Source organism: Bufo gargarizans, chromosome 4, assembly GCF_014858855.1.
Source record: "Bufo gargarizans isolate SCDJY-AF-19 chromosome 4, ASM1485885v1, whole genome shotgun sequence".
Taxonomy (NCBI): Eukaryota; Metazoa; Chordata; class Amphibia; order Anura; family Bufonidae; genus Bufo; species Bufo gargarizans.
The window spans coordinates 390,015,285-390,036,078 of record NC_058083.1 but is presented as its reverse complement, the minus strand read 5'-3'; the positions used below and the strand labels follow the sequence as shown (position 1 = coordinate 390,036,078).

Genomic DNA, 20,794 nt, shown 5'->3' with positions numbered 1-20,794 from the left:
CAACGAGAAATTTGCAGATATTTATACCCCAGAGCAAAACATCTGCATAGACGAGTCGCTGATACATTTTACCGGGCGCCTTGGCTTCAAACAATACATCCCAAGCAAGTGCGCCCGGTATGGGGTCAAATTGTATAAGCTCTGTGAAAGGGCCACAGGCTATACCCACAAATTTCGGGTCTATGAGGGAAAAGATCAGACCCTGGAGCCGGTCGGTTGCCCTGACTACCTGGGGAGCAGTGGGAAGACAGTTTGGGACTTGGTGTCACCCTTATTCGGCAAGGGGTACCATCTTTATGTGGACAATTTTTACACAAGTGTGGCCCTCTTTAGGCATTTGTTTCTAGAACGGATTGGCGCCTGTGGTACCGCGCAAACTAGTCGCGCGGGCTTCCCCCAACGGCTCGTTACCACCCGTCTTGCAAGGGGGCAGAGGGCCGCACTGTGTAACGAAGAACTGCTCGCGGTGAAATGGAGAGACAAGCGTGACGTTTACATGCTCTCCTCCATTCACGCAGACACGACAATACAAATTGAGCGAGCAACCCGTGTCATTGAAAAGCCCCTCTCAGTCCACGACTATAACCTCCACATGGGAGGGGTCGACTTCAATGACCAGATGTTGTCTCCGTATTTAGTTTCCCGACGCACCAGACGCTGGTATAAGAAGGTGTCTGTATATTTAATTCAATTGGCTCTGTACAATAGTTTTGTTCTCTACAGTAAGGCTGGGAGAACTGGATCCTTCCTCAAATTTCAGGAAGAGATCATCGAGAACCTCCTGTATCCAGGAGGTTCCGTGGCCCCAACCACCAGTGTAGTTAGCCGTCTACACGAGCGACATTTCCCCAATGTCGTTCCTGGTACCTCAACCCAACAGTCACCCCGAAAAAGATGTCGTGTCTGTAGCAAGAGTGGAATAAGGCGTGACACCCGCTATTTCTGTCCTGACTGTCCGGACCACCCTGCCCTATGCTTTGGAGAGTTGTTGCTGTTTCCGGAAGTACCACTCACAGGTACACTATTAGCATAGGGATCATCTCACCAGGACAGGCACACAGGGCTATTAGGGCCCATTCACTCACTGCTGCTGCAAACGTCTCCTTTCACATGGGACAAAGTGCATAACGCACTTCGCCACATCTTTGGGCGATTTGCGCTTTGCACATTGACCCATGGGGAAGGAGAGGTTTGTTCTATAAAGGTAAAAAAAAAAAAAAAAAACAGGTAAGCAAACAGGTTAATGTTTAGTTCCAAAAGTTAAAGTTACATGTTCTGTTCCAAAGTTAATAAAATTATTGCGTTGTGGCCTGGTTTTTTCTTTTATTTTTTTTTAATTTTTTTTACCTTCCAGGTGGACCAACCGATCTACTAGCTGCAGCACCGATGTGCATTCTGACAGAAGCATTGCGCTGCTGTCAGATTACACGCAAGTCGGTGTATGCGGCGCTGCAAGATGGGATTTTCTCCTCTGCAGTGACAGATACGTTTGCCGAGGCATACGAGCTGAGGAGGAGGCGGCGTTCCTATGCTTTGGCAAACACTTTGTATATATATATATATATATATATAAAAAAAAAAATCCCGGCAATGATTTATTCATCCACATCGATTGATGCGAATGGAGAAATCTGGTTTGCCAGGGCATACGAGCTAAGTGGGTATGGATGTAGGGCGGAGCTCCTATGTCCTGGCAGACGCCTTTCCCCTCCATTTTTTTTTTGGGCAGAGATTTTTTCATCCACATTGATCGATGCGAATGAAGAAATCTGTGCCGTTCATTTTTTCTTTCAGCCCAGAGGCTGAACGGAAAAAAAAATCTCATTACCTGTATGCTCAATATAAGGAGAATAGCAGAAACTCCTAATGCTGGCCATACATGTAATGATTGCGGAGACCCTCAAATGCCAGGGCAGTACAAACACCCCACAACTGACCCCATTTTGGAAAGAAGACACCCCAAGGTATTTGCTGAGGGGCATATTGAGTCCATGAAAGATTTAAATTTTTGTCCTAAGTTAGCGGAAAGTGAGACTTTGTGAGAAAAAACAAAAAAAAATCAATTTCCGCTAACTTATGCGAAAAAAAAAAAATTTCTATGAACTTGCCAGGCCCCTCATTGGATACCTTGGGGTGTCTTCTTTCCAAAGTGGGGTCACATGTGGGGTATTTATACTGCCCTGGCTTTTTAGGGGCCCTAAAGCGTGAGAAGAAGTCTGGGATCCAAATGTCTAAAAATGCCCTCCTAAAAGGAATTTGGGCACCTTTGCGCATCTAGGCTGCAAAAAAGTGTGACACATCTGGTATTCGCCGTACTCAGAAGAAGTTGGGGAATGTGTTTTGGGGTGTCATTTTACATATACCCATGCTGGGTGAGATAAGTATCTTGGTCAAATGCCAACTTTGTATAAAAAAATGGGAAAAGTTGTCTTTTGCCAACATATTTCTCTCACCCAGCATGGGTATATGTAAAATGGCACCCCAAAACACATTCCCCAACTTCTCCTGAGTACGGCGATACCAGATGTGTGACACTTTTTTGATGCCAAGGTGGGCAAAGGGGCACATATTCCAAAGTGCACCTTTCGGATTTTGCAGGCCATTTTTTACACATTTTGATTGCAAAGTACTTCTCACACATATGGGCCCCTAAATTGCCAGGGCAGTATAACTACCCCACAAGTGACCCCATTTTGGAAAGAAGACACCCCAAGGTATTCCGTGAGGGGCATGGCGAGTTCCTAGAATTTTTTATTTTTTGTCGCAAGTTAGTGGAATATGAGACTTTGTAAGAAAAAAAAACAAAAAAAAAACATCATCATTTTCCGCTAACTTGTGACAAAAAAAAAAAATTCTAGGAACTCGCAGTGCCCCTCACGGAATACCTTAGGGTGTCTTCTTTCCAAAATGGGGTCACTTGTGGCGTAGTTATACTGCCCTGGCAATTTAGGGGCCCATATGTGTGAGAAGAACTTTGCAATCAAAATGTGTAAAAAATGGCCTGCAAAATCCGAAAGGTGCACTTTGGAATATGTGCCCCTTTGCCCACCTTGGCAGCAAAAAAGTGTGACACATCTGGTATCGCCGTACTCAGGAGAAGTTGGGGAATGTGTTTTGGGGTGTCATTTTACATATACCCATGCTGGGTGAGAAAAATATCTTGGTCAAATGCCAACTTTGTATAAAAAAATGGGAAAAGTTGTCGTTTGCCAAGATATTTCTCTCACCCAGCATGGGTATATGTAAAATGACACCCCAAAACACATTCCCCAACTTCTCCTGAGTACGGCGATACCAGATGTGTGACACTTTTTTGATGCCAAGGTGGGCAAAGGGGCGCATATTCCAAAGTGCACCTTTCGGATTTCACCGGTCATTTTTTACAGATTTTGATTGCAAAGTACTTCTCACACATATGGGCCCCTAAATTGCCAGGGCAGTATAACTACGCCACAAGTGACCCCATTTTGGAAAGAAGACACCCCAAGGTATTCCGTGAGGGGCATGGCGAGTTCCTAGAATTTTTTATTTTTTGTCGCAAGTTAGTGGAATATGAGACTTTGTAAGGAAAAAAGAGAAAAAAAAAAAATCATCATTTTCCGCTAACTTGTGACAAAAAATAAAAAATTCTAGGAACTCGCAGTGCCCCTCACGGAATACCTTGGGGTGTCTTCTTTCCAAAATGGGGTCACTTGTGGCGTAGTTATACTGCCCTGGCAATTTAGGGGCCCAAATGTGTGAGAAGTACCTTGCAATCAAAATGTGTAAAAAATGACCGGCGAAACCCGAAAGGTGCACTTTGGAATATGTGCCCCTTTGCCCACCTAGGCTGCAATAAAGTGTCACACATGTGGTATCGCCGTACTCAGGAGAAGTTGGGGAATGTGTTTTGGGGTGTCATTTTACATATACCCATGCTGGGTGAGAAAAATATCTTGGTCAAATGCCAACTTTGTATAAAAAAATGGGAAAAGTTGTCTTTTGCCAAGATATTTCTCTCACCCAGCATGGGTATATGTAAAATGACACCCCAAAACACATTCCCCAACTTCTCCTGAGTACGGCGATACCACATGTGTGACACTTTTTTGCTGCCAAGGTGGGCAAAGGGGCGCATATTCCAAAGTGCACCTTTCGGATTTCACCGGTCATTTCTTACACATTTTGATTGCAAAGTTCTTCTCACACATTTGGGCCCCTAAATTGCCAGGGCAGTATAACTACCCCACAAGTGACCCCATTTTGGAAAGAAGACACCCCAAGGTATTCTGTGAGGGGCATGGTGAGTTCCTAGAATTTTTTATTTTTTGTCGCAAGTTAGTGCAATATGAGACTTTGTAAGAAAAAAATAAAAATAAAAAATCATCATCATTTTCCGCTAACTTGTGACAAAAAATAAAAAGTTGTATGAACTCACTATGCCCATCAGCGAATACCTTAGGGTGTCTACTTTCCGAAATGGGGTCATTTGTGGGGGTTTTCTACTGTCTGGGCATTGTAGAACCTCAGGAAACATGACAGGTGCTCAGAAAATCAGAGCCGTTTCAAAAAGCGGAAATTCACATTTTTGTACCATAGTTTGTAAATGCTATAACTTTTACCCAAACCATTTTTTTTTTTGCCCAAACATTTTTTTTTTATCAAAGACATGTAGAACTATAAATTTAGCGAAAAATTTATATATGGATGTCGTTTTTTTTGCAAAATTTCACAGCTGAAAGTGAAAAATGTCATTTTTTTGCAAAAAAATCGTTACATTTTGATTAATAACAAAAAAAGTAAAAATGTCAGCAGCAATAAAATACCACCAAATGAAAGCTCTATTAGTGAGAAGAAAAGGAGGTAAAATTCATTTGGGTGGTAAGTTGCATGACCGAGCGATAAACGGTGAAAGGAGTGTAGTGCCGAAGTGTAAAAAGTGGCCTGGTCATGAAGGGGGTTTCACCTAGCGGGGCTGAAGTGGTTAAAGGGGCAGGGTGCTGGTGGATGACACTGAGCGAAGTGCTGTGGAGGTCACAGTTCAGGGGCAGGTAGGGTGGCCTCAAAAGACGGACTTTAAAAACCCAGCCCCCAGGTCCCACTAAGCCACGTTCCCTCCCTCTCTGCAGCCGACGGAGATTGAAAAAATGAAGGTAAAAATCAACTTTTGTCAGCTGCAGGGGTGGGAGGGAGGGTGACTTTCTCCTTGCAGCTCACGCTCAGACAGCACAGTGCTGCTGTCTGAGAGTGAGCTGTTCAAAAGAACATCTCTGAGTCCATCCAGGCCCTGCGCCAGACGGAGGACAGGGAGTCTGAAAGCCACACTGTCCAGCCTAAAACTGGACCTCTGGCCATCCTAAGGGCAGGCTGTTGTGGAGGTCACAGTTAAGTGGACGGTCCGCTATGGAGGTCAGTGTTAAGGGGTGGGGTGCTGTAGAGGTCACTGTTAAGGGGGTGGGTTATTGTGGAAATCACTGTTAACGAGACGGGGTACTCTGGAGGTCACTAATAAAGGGGCGGCTGCTGTGGAGGTCACTGTTAAAGGGGAGAGCGCTGTGGATGTTACTGTTAAGGGGGCAGGCCGCTGTGGAGGTCACTGTTAAAGGGGCGTGGTACTGTAGATGTAACTATTATAGTGGATACTGTCGATATTTTTTAACGACACACACAAACATTCAATTAAATAGATGAAATATACCAGTGTGAAGCCGGGTCTTTCTGCTAGTATAACATAAAGAGCCCACTAACCTGCTCCCCTCCAATTTGTTCCAGCTCTGAGGTTCTGCTTCTACTCCTTCTGGTCCCTGGCACCACTATGGTTTATCACTGTCCTCAGCTGTTATGTGTCCACAAGCAGCACGTGTTTGCTGGGTCACATGCCGCTGGGAGACAAGTCACTGCTGAGGCCAGTGATTGTCCATGCAACTTCAATAGCTGTTGGCCATTTTCTATCTCTCTCAACTCCCCCATACACATACACTTGACTCTGTTGAGGAGTTATGTGTTTGCAAAAGCGAGAGAGAAGAAAGATGCCACAAGACAGCTCTGGCATTGACTTATCTTCTGGTAAACTGAAGGATTGGAAAAAAAATCTATTTGCCCAATCCTTCTATCTCCCAACATAATCTGTCTGGGGAGCGTTGAGAGCTCATCATATGTTGGTCCCTCTGAAAATGGTGGACAATATATCAATATGTATGAGGGCCTGCAACCAGTTCTAAAGACCCTTCATTCAGGTCTGTTATTAAAGCCGTTAGCCAAGATTTATTTTTTTTACTTCATCTTGCTCCTCTTTATGTGAATTACAACTGTTGCATTGATAATGATTAAAATTTCCCTACCGGGCTACCATTGCTATCCCCGGTCTAATTAGGTTGCAGGAACTTCTTGGATCACATGCTGTAATTGTGCACATGATTCTAGCCTGGTTACAACCCACAATGTATGTAGGTTGCTCCTGTGCAGTCAGGTAGCCTCGGGACCTGTGATCAGTCAACACTCGAGGCTGCCTGACTGCACAGGCACAACCCCAGTACATTGTGGGTTGTAACTGGGCTAGGATCACATGCACAATGTACAATGGAATTTTCACAAATAGATGTTGGATAACCCCTTTAACCCTTAAAATTAGCCCCGTTTGAATAAAATGTATAAAGTTCAAACCTTCCAGACAGAGAAGAATTTTCAGATTCAGACTCATCTATGAAAACTTCAGGCAACTCCTAGAAAAAAAAAATACTTGATGTGGTAAATCCATTAACTGCATAAAAGTCAACAGCAATATTTTTTTCTTAAAATTCTGTACTTTTTTAAATGAAATAGAAATATCTTATTAATGGAAGCTATTATTTAAATCTCTCCCTTTCCAAGTGGGAACAATATGATAATAAAGGTGCTGGACTCCAGGGAAATAAAAATTCATCACAGTAACCATATAAATCTGTGAACTGGAGCTCCCATTCTTAAGGTGGATTTACACGAACCAATAATCATCAAGATTATCAGGAACAAGCGTTCCTGCGAACGCTTGTTTCTGATAATCTAGCCATCTAAATGTGCCGCCGATCACGGGATGAACGAGCAAAACGCTCGTTCATCGGGTGATCCGGTCATATGTGCAGACACACCAATCATCAATTCTGGGCAGCAGATCGTGTGGTCTAAACAGCAATCTGCTGTCCAGAAAGAATGATTCTGTATGAGGACGAGGGATTGCTATAGCGACCCGTTATCCTCATACTGTGCAGGAGATCACTGCATGTAAGGGGAAATTACCTTACTTTCGTATAGTACCGTAGGTAACTTTGATCCACAGTGAGTCTTTACTTGCTTTATCGTGAAGGTCTTTTCCCATGGGGTCTAAGGTTTATTCACAAAGAGTCCAGTACATCAGCATGGCCATGCACTGTTGAAAGAATATCTACAAAAAAATCTTCACGATAAAACGAGTGAAGACTCACTGTGGATCAAAGTTACCTACGGTACTATACGAAAGTAAGGTAATTTCCTACTTCTGCGATAAAAAGATCGAAGATTCACTGCAAATTCAAGCCATTTCAATATACCATACGAAAGAAAGGCAACAGTTTGTCTTGCGAGAATAAGAACAATACATCGGGGCTCCGATCCATGCTATCAGTGAGCAACTATATTTTGCCATATGTACCTGATCCATTCCACATCGAGGTAAGCGCTTTGACACGTGGGACGCCACAAGTATGTGCACTACCAAACAGTGAGTATCTAAGAGTCATATAATGTGATTGATTGCTATGAACTTTACCAAATAGGACTTACCAGTATAATAGGACTTACCAATATAACGGGACGTTACCTTTATACCTGCACACCATATTTGGTACATATTAAAGCAGCGGCAACAACACACAGATCTGTATGCGGCATTGCGAATTCCACTTATGAGATAGCTTATCTACGATTCCATATAGGACACTGCGCATGTATTATCCCACATTGATGTTAATGTATGTTTTCACCTAATGAGTTTTTATTGAATATTAAATTGCATCTTTTTATCATATATCTGCTTGGTCTCTTACGTGAACCCATGTGTTTGAGTGCCGGTCTATTTTAGTACATAATATTCATTCATTTTGAAAGGGTGATTCATATTAGACACTGGCATCTATCCGTGAATATAGAGAGTGAGCCATCTTACTATAAACCCTCCGTGAAAATCTAATGTGTATGGGTACCTTTAGGCTACATTCACACGTCAGTATTTTTCTATATCCCGAATTTCGGTCCGTTTTTTGCGCATCCGTTGTTCCTGAAAATGTTTCCGTATGTCATTCGTATGTCATCCGTTTTTTGCGGATCCGCAAAAAAGGAAACATGTATAAATTTCACAAAGCAAATAAAGTTGTTTGGATTTCTTAGAAATGTTTTTTTTTTTTTTAAAGTGAATAAGTGATTTCTGTGGGCAGGATTTAATTTCCAGGAACGGATTCCGCATAAAACGGATGACATACGTAATGACATACGAATGTCATCCGTTTTTTGCGGAACCATTGACTTTGTATTGTACCAGGATCCGATTTTTGCAGAAAAGAATAGGACAAGTTTTATATTTAATCGGACATGCGGAACAGAACAACGGAAACGGACAGCACACATTGTGTTGTCCGATTTTTTTCAGGACCCATTGAAAATGAATGGGTCCAGAACTGGTCCTGATCTGTTCCGCAAAAAACTGAACAGATCAGGAAAGAAACAACGGACGTGTGAATAGACCCTTAGGGTGATTTCTCAAGTACCAGATGTTCTTTGTGCTGTGTGGCCAATCACTGTACAGCAAAACTGTTAACTACAGATGTATTTGGCAAGATGGTGTCTGCAGATGAAACAATGCAACATCTGGGACATTGTTGGCTGAACTTGCCACTTTTGGCAGGGCTGGCCAACAATCTAAAGTCTATGGGTATGTTGAATTTCAAAGCTCTATCCTTTGTTCTCTCAGGAGATAAGCTGACGCCAGAGGAGTTTGACTATGGCTTTCTCTTCTTCCCCCATTGAAAACCCATACATGATTAGCTGAACCAAGCATGTATGTGTATGGGGGACTCAGGAGAGACAGTTGCCTGCTGACAGCTATTGAGGCAGGTGTATAGCAGCAATGGCCACCAGAATGTTGTAAAATCATTATGACCAAACCTTTATGTCATCTGGGTGTTTATTCAATGCTCCGGAAAAACACTACGAAAAATGGCTCCTGAGTGCCCAGGTGGGCGGACTTTCCTTTTCAAAGTGCCCAATCCAGCCTCCCATTCCTGATTTGTGCTCCTCTCCTAACCTCCCAAGACCTCCTCCCCTCTCCCCTGATGTCAAGATGATGCAGCTCAGATAGAAGGGAAGGGTAGGGGGCTTGGGCACTTTAAAAAGGAATAATTAGTACCCAGATACCTAACATAACATGTATTCACCAAGAATATACAGTAATTTGCCGGGTGCATACCCGAAGACTCACTAGGTCAGCACCATGCTACACAGCTTGGTGTCATTGAACACACAGAACCAGTGCTATTAATCCCATCTCCTGTATCATTTATAAATAAGTTAAATAAAAAGTGGCCCGACATGAGGTTAATTTTTAAAGTACGTTTTTAGTTTAGTTTTTGATGCTGAAATTTGTTTAATTGTTACAAAACAATGTATTACCGGAATGTCGTTTGGAAACTCTTTTCTGAGCTCTTGCAAAGCAAGATAAGCTGCCTCCTTTTCGGCTTGTTTTTTACTTCTTTTAGGTCTTGTTGGAGGAAAGTCCCTGCCTCCAAATTTGGCATGGAAGGTAAACCTACAATAAGACATTCATTTACTTATAATGTGACTGTTGTTGCCCCAAAGATTATAATTCCGATCTTTAGTCCCCTATTTACTTTGCATTGGCCTGTGCAAAAGGCCCTTTAAACAAGCATATATGTTGAGGTCTGTAATTGCCCTGTGGAAAAGGACCCTTAAGGCCCCCTTAGGGTAAATGTACACGTTCAGGATTTATATGCAGAGAATCCACACTGAAAGCCGCAGGTGTTTGCAGGGAAATCCGTTCGGACAATCCCCATTAATTGGTACGGATTTACATGAGGATTTTATGCAGATTTTTTGCATGCAGATTTTCCTCTTCCCATTGAAGTGAATCGAGAAAATTCTCATAGAAAACAAATCCGCATGCAATCCCGATTGTGTGCATTTAGCCTTACACGGCCCGATGTAGCAGGTGACTGTCGGGAAGGAACGCCCGATGGAGCAGGTGACTGTCAGCAAGGAACACCCGATCGAGCAGGTGACTGACGGGAAGGAACGCCCGATGGAGCAGGTGACTGAAGGAAGGCACGCCCGATGGAGCAGGTGGCTGACGGGAAGGAATGCCCGATGGAGCAGGTGACTGTCGGGAAGGAATGCCCGATCGAGCAGGTGACTGTCGTAAAGGAAGGACTGATCAGAACAGGTAACTATTGGGAATTGCCTGATCGTCCACATGAAAAATAGTTTCACCCAATGAACAAGCGTTTCATTCATTCATCGGGTGATCAGCAGCACCTTTACACAAGCAGATTATCGGAAATAAGCATTTGTGCGAAGGTTTATCCCCAATAGGCTGCTCGACAATCGGGCCGTGTAAATTCACCTTTACTTTAGCATATAGCCATGGCAAAGACATATTGAACAAGGGTGAGTAGTGTTTACTGTGGGTGTATTCATTCTATACATTCTATACAATTATTTGCTGAGTTCTAGATAAAAGGGACAATACTACAGATACTATAGCGTGAATATACAGTGTCCACATGTGCCACAATAGTTTATATATGGCAGGAATAGGTATATTCAGAAATACTTACTCAAGATTGTGGGAAGGTCCTGTACAAGACAGTTGCACAAAGCTGAAACCTTGATTTTTCTTCTGGGACAATTGATTTAGTAGAGCAACATAATTTGGTTGACACTACAGAGCAAAAAAGTAAAAAGACACACTAGTAATAAGAATGCACAAAGACGTACAATAATTTCAGTTTGTAAAAATATTAAATCTTAAGAAAGAAAAAGTTCAAATGTACAGAGAAAATTTGTTTTGACAAATGACAATGAAGGAGAATTATCATGAGGTTAACATTTTAAGTCAGTTTTGCTGGAGTCTGTGTTGGAGTACTTTGAGTCCAATGCATCAAATGTTGCACATTGTTTGCTTCATTTTTTTTACTAGAAATACTCCAGTTTCCCTATAACATCTCCTTACTGGAGTGAGTTTGACTTTTTCAACTTTTTAACAAAAGCAGGCATTTCATATTACAGTCTTAATAAAAGGCCAACTGTTGAAAGATGCAACCAAACTATTGAAAGGTACAGGCCTCTTGGGCACCTGCACACATTGCAGAATATGTGTGGTTTTTTCACGCAGATTCCCATGTGGAAAAAATGCAGCTTATTACTATACCAGCAAAGTGTATGAGAATACACTAATCTAATGTACACTTTGCGGAAATTCACCTACTTTGCGTTTTTCAAATGTCAATTATGTTTGTGGTTTTAGCTGCGGATTTCACCCTTTTAGACATTGCAAATTTATCCATCCACTAAGCACCGCAAGAGCGGTGTAAAACTTGAAAAGTTGCAAAATGCCATTTGTGCCAAATTTTATGATTTAATTTTTTTTTTACACAAAATCAGGCATAAAGCCTTGAAAAATGACACCATTATGTTTTTTGTATCTCACATGCATCGCTTATTGTCTAGGTAAGGGTAGTTGACACTTTTCTTCTTCCCTTGATCCAATTGTCTATTAACAGAACTCTACTATCAATGTAGATGAAAAGTAAAAATCCTTCAGTTATAGGTTTCTGATAAGGTCACAGTCTGGTATTATTGATATAGGGCAACAAAACAAGAAAAAAAAAAAAAGATGCCCATAGATCTTCAATAGCTTTCGGTCAAAAGCTTGTTCTTCCGACACCTATCTTTCTGACTCCTCCATATAGATATACAGCTCAACTACAGTGTGTTTTCAAGAGGAGAAAGCTGCTGACACCTCACATCTCCTGTGAGAACAAAAGAATCAGGTGCTGAAATTCATGAGCTCCCCATACACATTAGATTGTGGACAGTCCTTCTGAAAATGGCCTACAGTAGACCAATGAGGGGCGTTATTAAGTCACTGAGTTTTCAAAAAACTTTTGCTATGCCATAGAGACACATCAAAGTGAGACACATCGGTGAGAATCTGACTGCTCAGACACCCATGATTCCGAGATATCTCTCTTTCCCTCTTCGCTTTAGAGGACAGAATCAAGATAGGTCCATAGACGTCTACTGAGCCTGTCTCCTACATCAAGGAGAGAGAGCGTGAAAAGTGAGAGCTTCACTCTCCTCTAACGATCGGTGGGGGTATCAGCGCTTACACCCTCACCGATCAAACCTTTTTGTCTCTATGACATATCAAAAGTTTTTATAAAACTTAGTGACCCTTTTAGACAGTCCATAGATGACTCTTAAAACCAAAAATTATAATGGTGGTTGAATATGTAATTTTTTTTTTATATTTATATAAAGCATTTGTTTTATATACCCGACAGTATAGTCTGCCACTTTTGCATTTCGGTAAGTGTTATTCATACACAGAAACCCTCTATAGTATATAGAGGTCTACAGGGGCGGATTGGGAACTTAAAGTGGTCCTGGAAAAAAAACTGAAAAGTGGCCCTGTGTTGTAGGTGGGTTCAAACTGCCAGAGGACAAGGGAAAACAAATTGGCAGGGATAACCGAAGTAGACGCGGCCTGCAATACTGTAGTGCAGCGCAGAATACTGCCCCAGCAGAACCAAATACCACTGGACAGCACAAAATACTGCCACCCAAACCACAGTATTTAACTGTATCCCGATCATGAGGATGGTAATACAGTTGAGTTCAAAAGGGGACCTGTGGCTGTTGAGGATCAGATCATTATGTAACTGGCCTGCAGCCATCAAGAGGGCTTGAATGGCCCACTGGGCATTGGCCCTCCGGGAGATTTCCTTGTAAGGTCTATGGCCAATCTGCCCCTGGAGGTCTATAGTATAGAGCATAAAGGAAGGAAAACTCAGAAAACTCACTATAATGTCTTGATTTCCAAGAGCTTGCAAAGCTACCCTGGATGCTTCAGTCTCTGCTAACTTCTTCTTCTTGGCTTTAGCTTCTCCGACCAGTATATCATCAATGAAAATTTGACAAACAAAGCTTGAAAAAGAAAAGAAAAATGTACAAACTATGTTCAAATTTAATTTGACATAAATACTCACCCTTTGGAGGGGTTGAGACAAAACTAAGTGCAACCGTTCTCTCTTAGATCATGCTCAACATAACAATATTTCCACCGATCAGATAGCCAGAAGATAGGTCATCAGTATACAATTCTCTGAAAACCCCTTTAAAGTAATAAAAAAATAAACTTGCTGCTATCTAGATTTTTATGTTACATATCTAGTGTTTGTTTGATTACCAGACCCCAATCAAAAGAATATTAGAGGGTGCTGTAAGAAGTATGTAGCAGCAATAACTAGATTCAGAATAATTTGAGAGAAATTAGCCCTATAGAAAAGAATAAAAAACAGAATGCATTACTGGGTGTTGTTTTACTCCATTCTATTCCACCAGGGAAGTAACCAGGGCCGGCCTTTGGGGTGTGCGGGCTGTGCGGCCGCACAGGGCGCCATAGCAACAGGGGCGCCGGGCGGCCGACAGCCCGCAATGTAATATGGGCAGGCGAGGCGGCACTTATGTTTTCCCACGGGGCGGGCCCCGCCCCCTCCCCCTCCATCTCCCCCTCCCCCTCCATCTCCCCCTCCATCTCCCCCTCCCCCTCCATCTCCCCCTCCCCTGTATTCAGCAGGGGGCGCACGTTGCGGTTTAAAAAAAAAAAACTTGCTTATATAAGTTCGGGCGGCTGGCGGCGCCCCTCATTCTGCGCCGCCTGAGTGGCTGAGGCTGAGCGCCTGCCTGCGCCTGCTGTGTGCTGTTAATGTAGCGTGGCCGAGCTCTGTTCGATCCGCGGTACAGGAGCTTTTGTTTCCTGTACCCGGCCGGACTGACAGGAAGTGCTCACTTAGTGTGCACTTCCTGTCAGTCCGGCCGGGTACAGGAAACATGCTCCTGTACCGCGGATCGAACAGAGCTCGGCCACGCTACACTAGAGGTGGAAAAGAGAGTCAAAAGGGGGAGGGGGGGGGAGAAATAATGAGAGTGATAGGGGGGGGGGGGAGAAATAATGAGAGTGATGGGGGGGGGGGAGAAATAATGAGAGTGATGGGGGGGGGGGAGAATAATGAGAGTGATGGGGGGGGGAAATAATGAGAGTGACGAGGGAAGGGGGGGGGGGGGAGAGAGTGACAATGGAGTCCCCAGAGCCAGACTGCAGCCAGAGTCCAGATCATCTTATTGTCCTGGTGGTAAGTAGACAATGCAATATGTTTATTATTTAATTGTTTAGTTATTAGTGATGAGCGAACTTCTGTTTTAAGTTCGGCGTCTAAAGTTCGGCTTCCGGTTAGCGGAGAATCCCGATATGGATTCCGACTTCCGTTGTGGTCCGTGGTAGCGGAATCAATAATCGGCCATTATTGATTCCGCTACCAGGGACCACAACGGTATTCGGAATCCATATCGGGATTCTCCGCTAACCGGAAGCCGAACTTTAGACGCCGAACTTAAAACACAAGTTCGCTCATCACTATTAGTTATTAATACTACATTGGAAACTAATTTTCTCAGCTGGGCACCGGCCGACATGCGCTGGGGGCCTCACCAGCGGTTAGGGTAGGGAAAAAGCACTGGCCCGTACGTAAATTTTTCCCTTCCCTAACCGCTGGTGAGGCTCCCGGTGCATGCGCAGTGTCGGCCGGTGTTCAGCTGAAAACATCCATCCGATCACTGCGCATTGGCCCATAGTTTTTCCCTACCCTAACCGCCGGCGAGGCTCCTGGCGCATGCGCATTCTGCTGTGAAATTTCCCTAACCTGTCGTTGTGCGCCTGCGCGATGCTGCACACCTCCTCACCTCATGTCCGGTGCGACCGGAAGTGACGAGGGTAGGGAAATCTCACGAACTAGGGAAGTATAACATTACACCGGCCTTTGGGGTGTGAGGGCTGGTAACTACTTGGTTGGATAGTCAGCCAGCCTATGCCATGATGCCATTTTTTTTTTTTTTGGGGGGGGGGCGCCACAAGGTTAGCTCGCACAGGGCGCCTGAACACCTAAGGCCGGCCCTGGAAGTAACTATAGCTAATTGAACCCAGATCCTGGTGCCTCAGATGGATCAAATGCCCCTCTACCACATGAAATATCATAGATGGTATATAAAAGATGGAGGCCCTTTGACAGATTTTGCACTGAGCCCATGAAGCTTCAAATTGCGTACAGAGTTCTTGTTGCCCCTTCCCTGTTTGAAATGACCTTCTGACCATTTCCTAGTTTGCTGCCCACCCATCTCTTGAGCTTCTATATAATGCATGTAGATAGTCCCTCAAGTAATGTGACTTGTGAATGAATATTGCTAAGAACTTACACACGATCATGTGGCGGTCCTGTTTGGTCGGGTATTTCAAACCTAGGTAGTGGCTTGCCATTTTTTTGGCAGAACTCTAAAAGCAGTCCTTTGAAGTTCGTCTGTGTGGCCATGGTCAAAGTATAAAAGGCTGTAAATAAAAACCAATAGCAATTAGCACTTTTAAAATAAAATTAACAAAACAAGCTGAAATGTTTTGGATTATGTATAAGTACAAAACGCAAGAGAACAATAGATGTTGAAGAGAATATATCACTTAATTTTACTCTATAAAAACCATTATCCTTATTTTTGAACTTCAGAAAACAAAGAATGATTAGTATATTATTGAGGTCTCAAAGTGTCCAGCGGGGCGTGAATAATGGTTCCAGGAGCTGTATGATGATCATGATGTCACAGAGGAGCGGGCAGACTGGATGGCGCAAGGAGAGGTACTAGGATAGAGTGAAGAAGTGAAGAGGCGGTCTTGGACTCTTGAAGTAAGAGACTTGGGCTCTTGCAGGAGGCTCCCCTGGCTCCTGGAACCTACTAGGCACTTTGAGGCCATACCAATCAATCTTTGTTTTAAGGATAATGAAATAAGGATAATGCTAACAAAGGTATGGTTTTGATTATGTTAGGCAGTACTACATAGCATACGCCAGTCTTGATCCCCCTGGGAGGCAATAGACATACTTATTACCCAGAAATAAAAATAGTGATTCCATTTACGGTAGAATGTTGGATTCTGGGTGATTTTTCCCAAATTTATTGTGATAAGTATAAAAGGACTCTTTTAAATAAAATACTCTTTTTGGCGAGGCTTTTAATCACGTGAGGTTGGTTTTCAAGAAATACTCCTATTGTGTGTGTATATGGTAAAGAGTTATGAAAAATTCTTATATAAACAGAGAAGTACTGAGGAGAAATGGGGGATTTGGAGGTCTTAGGTCTCTTCGCTTTCACAAATCACAGAAAAAATGCACCAAAATGATACGCAACTGACAATACTAGCTAATTCCTCATGCCGATGTTAAAAGCTGAGAACTTTGCCAATATCTTCCAGTCAGGAACATATCAGAGCCCCTTATGCACCACGTCACGGTGTCTCAGCAAGCATGGGGTCCTACCACTCAACTGCTCATGGTGTGTGAACAGGGCCTGAACTGTGCTAGAAACCAGCTCACAGCCAGGCTCTCACATGCCTCCATAGTGGTATTACCAATGCATTGTGAGGTAGAATAAAGCTGTCAGCCGCACCCACAACCGACCATGTGACACAGAAGCTACCAGGTGCAAAAGAATGTTACCAACAAAATGAAGTGGCACATTCCATACACATCAAGACAAAAAACTCACTGAAAAAAGTGGCCTAAACGGGTGGAAATGCTCCAAACCCAGACACTGTAGCGTGTCTATAACTGGGGGAGCAATTGCATGAGGGGCTCCGATATTTTCCTGACTGGAAGATATTGGCAAAGTTCTCAGCTTTTAACATCGGCAAGAGGAATTAGCTAGTATTGTCAGTTGCGTATCATTTTGTTGCATTTCTTTCAGTGATTTGTGTATTTATATATTTTTTCATCTGCACAATGTATCATTCTGTGTAAGATGTTCTTGTGGTGCATGCGGTCCGCCCCGGCATCCTCCATTGTACGCATTTTTTGCTGGGGATTGCCGCTATCTGCGGACCGCATGCAGAGGAATTGCTCCCCCGGTTATAGACACGCTACAGTGTCTGGGTTTGGAGCATTTCCACCCGTTTAGGCCACTTTTTTTTAGTGAGTTTTTTGTCTCTTCGCTTTCACTCCACCGTTATCCCTGCTCTGTCCTAGTGGATGGAGGGGATAGGAGACTCATCGCAAGGAAGGTGTCACAGCTTGGTGGTAGTTTGCTGTGACACTTTCGCCAGTGGCAACGTGTTGTTTGTTATGCATGCGTGTGCACTTCCCCTTTAAGGTTTCCCTTCCTATTTCTGGTGTGTATGGGGTTAAGGTGTGTGCAAGGTGGAGCTGGGTGTGGCCTCTTGGCTCTTATTGTTCTGAGTTGTGAGCCTGGGGTTAGATTGTCTTCAGTGTCTTGAGGAGCTGGTGCTTTTCCATCTGCCCAGTCCTTGAGGGCCACCTTATGGGACATCAATATAACCTGATGTCTTCTGATGTCACCCCTTTTTGTCTGCTGCTGTTACCCTACCTCACTTGTTATATGTTTGGTCTGGGTTTATGTTTGTGGTTGTTATGTCTGGTTTGGTGTTTCATGTCTGGCCTGTTTGGTGTTTCAGGTCAGCATGGATGCCAGACATATCCTTTGTTTGTCCTTACTTCCGGAAGGGGGTCCAGGTTGTTATAACTGGTCTCTGTGTTTGGTGTTTTTGCTGGGTTCTGCCTGGTGTGTGTGTTTGGGCTTATGCGCATTACCAGGACCCAGTGGTAGCAGTGTGGACGGCTCGTGTTCCTGTGGCTGCTGTGTCAGGTAGGTGTCCATGTTGGTCCTGTTGGCAGTGGTGTTTTCTGCCTCTGGACACTTACCAGTTGTATCGGCAACTGGCTTTCTTCCCCTTTGTTGCTAGGCCCGTTGGAGACTCTGGTTTCTCTGTGTCGTGGAGGAATTGGTTGTCTCCACCTTCTGATGCCATATTGCAGGGAACCATTAGGGTCAGTAGGGCCCAGGTTCCAGAGTATAAGCCAGTTCCCCTACCATTGAGGGTGGCTCATACAGTTAGGAGATCAGGGATAGGATTTAGGGATGATTAGTTTGCTACCTGCTCCCTTTTCCAGGCCTAGCTCCTACCCTATTTTCCCCTTCATTGCACGGTGGGGGGTTTCCCCCACTCCCCACCATGACAGTAGGGGGAGGGATGAAGGGGTAGTTTTGGGATAAAAATGATAAATGTAATAATGTTGAACATTTTTTGTAATTTTCTCTGTCAAGAAAAAATAAAATAAAAAATGAAGCAGTTATGTGCACCAAAGGTGGGCCCAAGCCATTGTGTGCACCCTTGCTCCTCCTGCTTCCTCTGTCAGCATCTCCCTCTCCTTCCTAATGTTCAGGGTCAGGTTCTTGCATAGTCATCTCGTCTTTCCCTGTCAATCTAGAAGCTGGCCGAGGAAACAGGAGGAGCAAGGGTGCACAGAGTGGCTTGGGTCCGCCCTCAGTGCACATAACTTCTGATCTGCATATATATTAAAATTACTTTTTCTCCAGAATGAAGCAATGATTGCTAAGTGAAAAGTGTAATTACATTCGGCTGAGCTAGCCCTTCAATGCATTGTGTCCCACGGCACAGCTCTCTGATAAAATTATTGCTATTCAGAATAATAATTGAAGGACGTAAGTGGGCACAGAGCTCATCACTATCCAGGTAGTTGGACCATGAAGCTGGCTACTATGGTCCATGGCTCAGGTCATATAGATTGTTCTTTAGAATTATTAATAAAGCTTCATTAAACCTGACAATTGTGATTCTTTGTGAAAGGACGTCACTTATTAGACATCTCGTAGGGTTAATCTGATCTGTGTGTTGTATTACAGACTACGTCTACACAATATATAGTTATGGTTATGAATAATAAAGAAGAAATTACAACCAATATATCAACCCCAAGAGAGACTCACCTGTCTCCTGTGCTCTCCGCAGATTCTCAGCACAGTTTGGTTTTCAGGACAGGAGGCTTTCAAGTGAGGAAAAGAAAGAGCACACCCCCTTGCACTCTTTCCTTGCAAGTACGTAGGAGTGAATCAGCATTTTGAGTGCAGTGTTTGGTGCTTTAGGGGTTATTCTGAGTGTGACACCCACCTATGGGGCGGAAATAGAAGAAGCCAGCCTCCTACGTCAGCTGTGCACTGGCTTCACCCCCTCCAGATCAGGATTCAGTTTCGTTTCTCCTGTGCAGACTATGGAATCTGCTAGAAGGAGCAGGAGTGATATTATGTCATCTGCAAATAACTATTCTGGTATGTTGTAGATCTAAAATACACTGTAGGGGAACTGTCATGTTGAACATGGTGTCTGAGCTACAGGTAGCATATTATAGAGCAGGAGGAGCTGAGTGTGTGTGTATATATGTGTATATATATATATATATATATATATATATATATATACACAGTATATATGTATAAATGTATAAATACTAGCAGAAGGACCCGGCTTCGCATATTAACAGTATCCCCCATAACAGTGACCTCTACAGTACCCCACCCCTTTAACACACTGTCCCCCACGCCTTAACACTGATCCCCCCCACCTTTGACCTTCACAGCAGCCCGCCCCTTTAACAGTGAGTTTTACAGCACCACACTCCCTTGACAGTGACCTCCTCAGGGGCCCGCCCCCTTAACAGTGACCTCCACAGTACCCCGCTTCCTTAACAGTGACCTCCACAGTACCCTGCTGCCTTAACAGTGACCTCCACAGTGTCTGCCCCTTTAACAGTGACCTCCACAGTACCCAGCTGCCTTAACAGTGACCTCCACAGTGTCTGCCCCTTTAATAGTGACCTCCAGAGCGGCCTGCCCCCTTAACAGTAACATCCACAGTGAACGCCTCTTTAACAGTGACCTCCACAGTGCCCACCCTTTTAACAGTAACCTCCACAGCTCCCTGCCCCTTTAATGCTAGGGATACACGACGACATGTGTCGCGCAACATTTTGTCTCAACAATTTTTATAATGATAGGCTATGGTGTCGCACTGCGACATGCGACATATTGCGACACGACAGTCGCAAAAAATCCATCCAAGATGTCACATGTTGCAGTGTAGTTGTGCCCTATGTGTCGTGCAACTTATTGTCGTCGTGTAGCCCTAGCCTAAAGCTGACCTACAGCAGTGAAGAAACATGGCTGGGTTGTTATGGAAACCTGGAGTAAAACTGTGTGTATGTGGAGACTAAGGGCCTGCGAGCTTCTATTGGCTGATAAGGGACATGTGACCGTGTGTATGGCAGTTGGGATATGAAGAGAAAGATTTACAGGCTTGTTTTGGTTAATGCAGGTCATTTTTGGGGAATATCTCAGGAACGGTACGTCCTAGAGAGCTGTGACCCCTACAAGATTTCTTTGCAGGTAGCAAGGGATGTGTATACCAAGTTTCGTTAAAATCGATGGTTGCGTTTCTGAGTGATCGCGGAACATACATACATACATATATACATCTATCTTTATATATACATACAGCTGCAAGAAAAAGTATGTGAACCCTTTGGAATGATTTGGATTTCTGCACAAATTTGTATAAAATGTGATCTGATCTTCATCTAAGTCACAAGAATAGACAATC

General features: G+C 43.7%; 1 protein-coding gene across 1 annotated transcript in view; it reads right to left on the bottom strand.

The window, feature by feature from the left end:
* The window catches only part of LOC122934381 (interferon-induced, double-stranded RNA-activated protein kinase-like), a 71,982-nt gene extending 52,713 nt beyond the window's left edge, over positions 1-19,269 (bottom strand). The window contains exons 1-6 of the mRNA XM_044289799.1: positions 19,129-19,269; positions 15,535-15,664; positions 13,086-13,209; positions 10,839-10,942; positions 9,658-9,793; positions 6,643-6,701 (exon numbers count right to left, since the gene is read on the bottom strand). Coding sequence (XP_044145734.1) covers positions 6,643-6,701; positions 9,658-9,793; positions 10,839-10,942; positions 13,086-13,209; positions 15,535-15,647 — 536 coding nt within the window. The 5' untranslated portion in view covers positions 15,648-15,664; positions 19,129-19,269. The remainder of the gene's footprint in view (positions 1-6,642; positions 6,702-9,657; positions 9,794-10,838; positions 10,943-13,085; positions 13,210-15,534; positions 15,665-19,128) is intronic.
* Between the last annotated feature and the right edge of the window lie 1,525 nt (positions 19,270-20,794).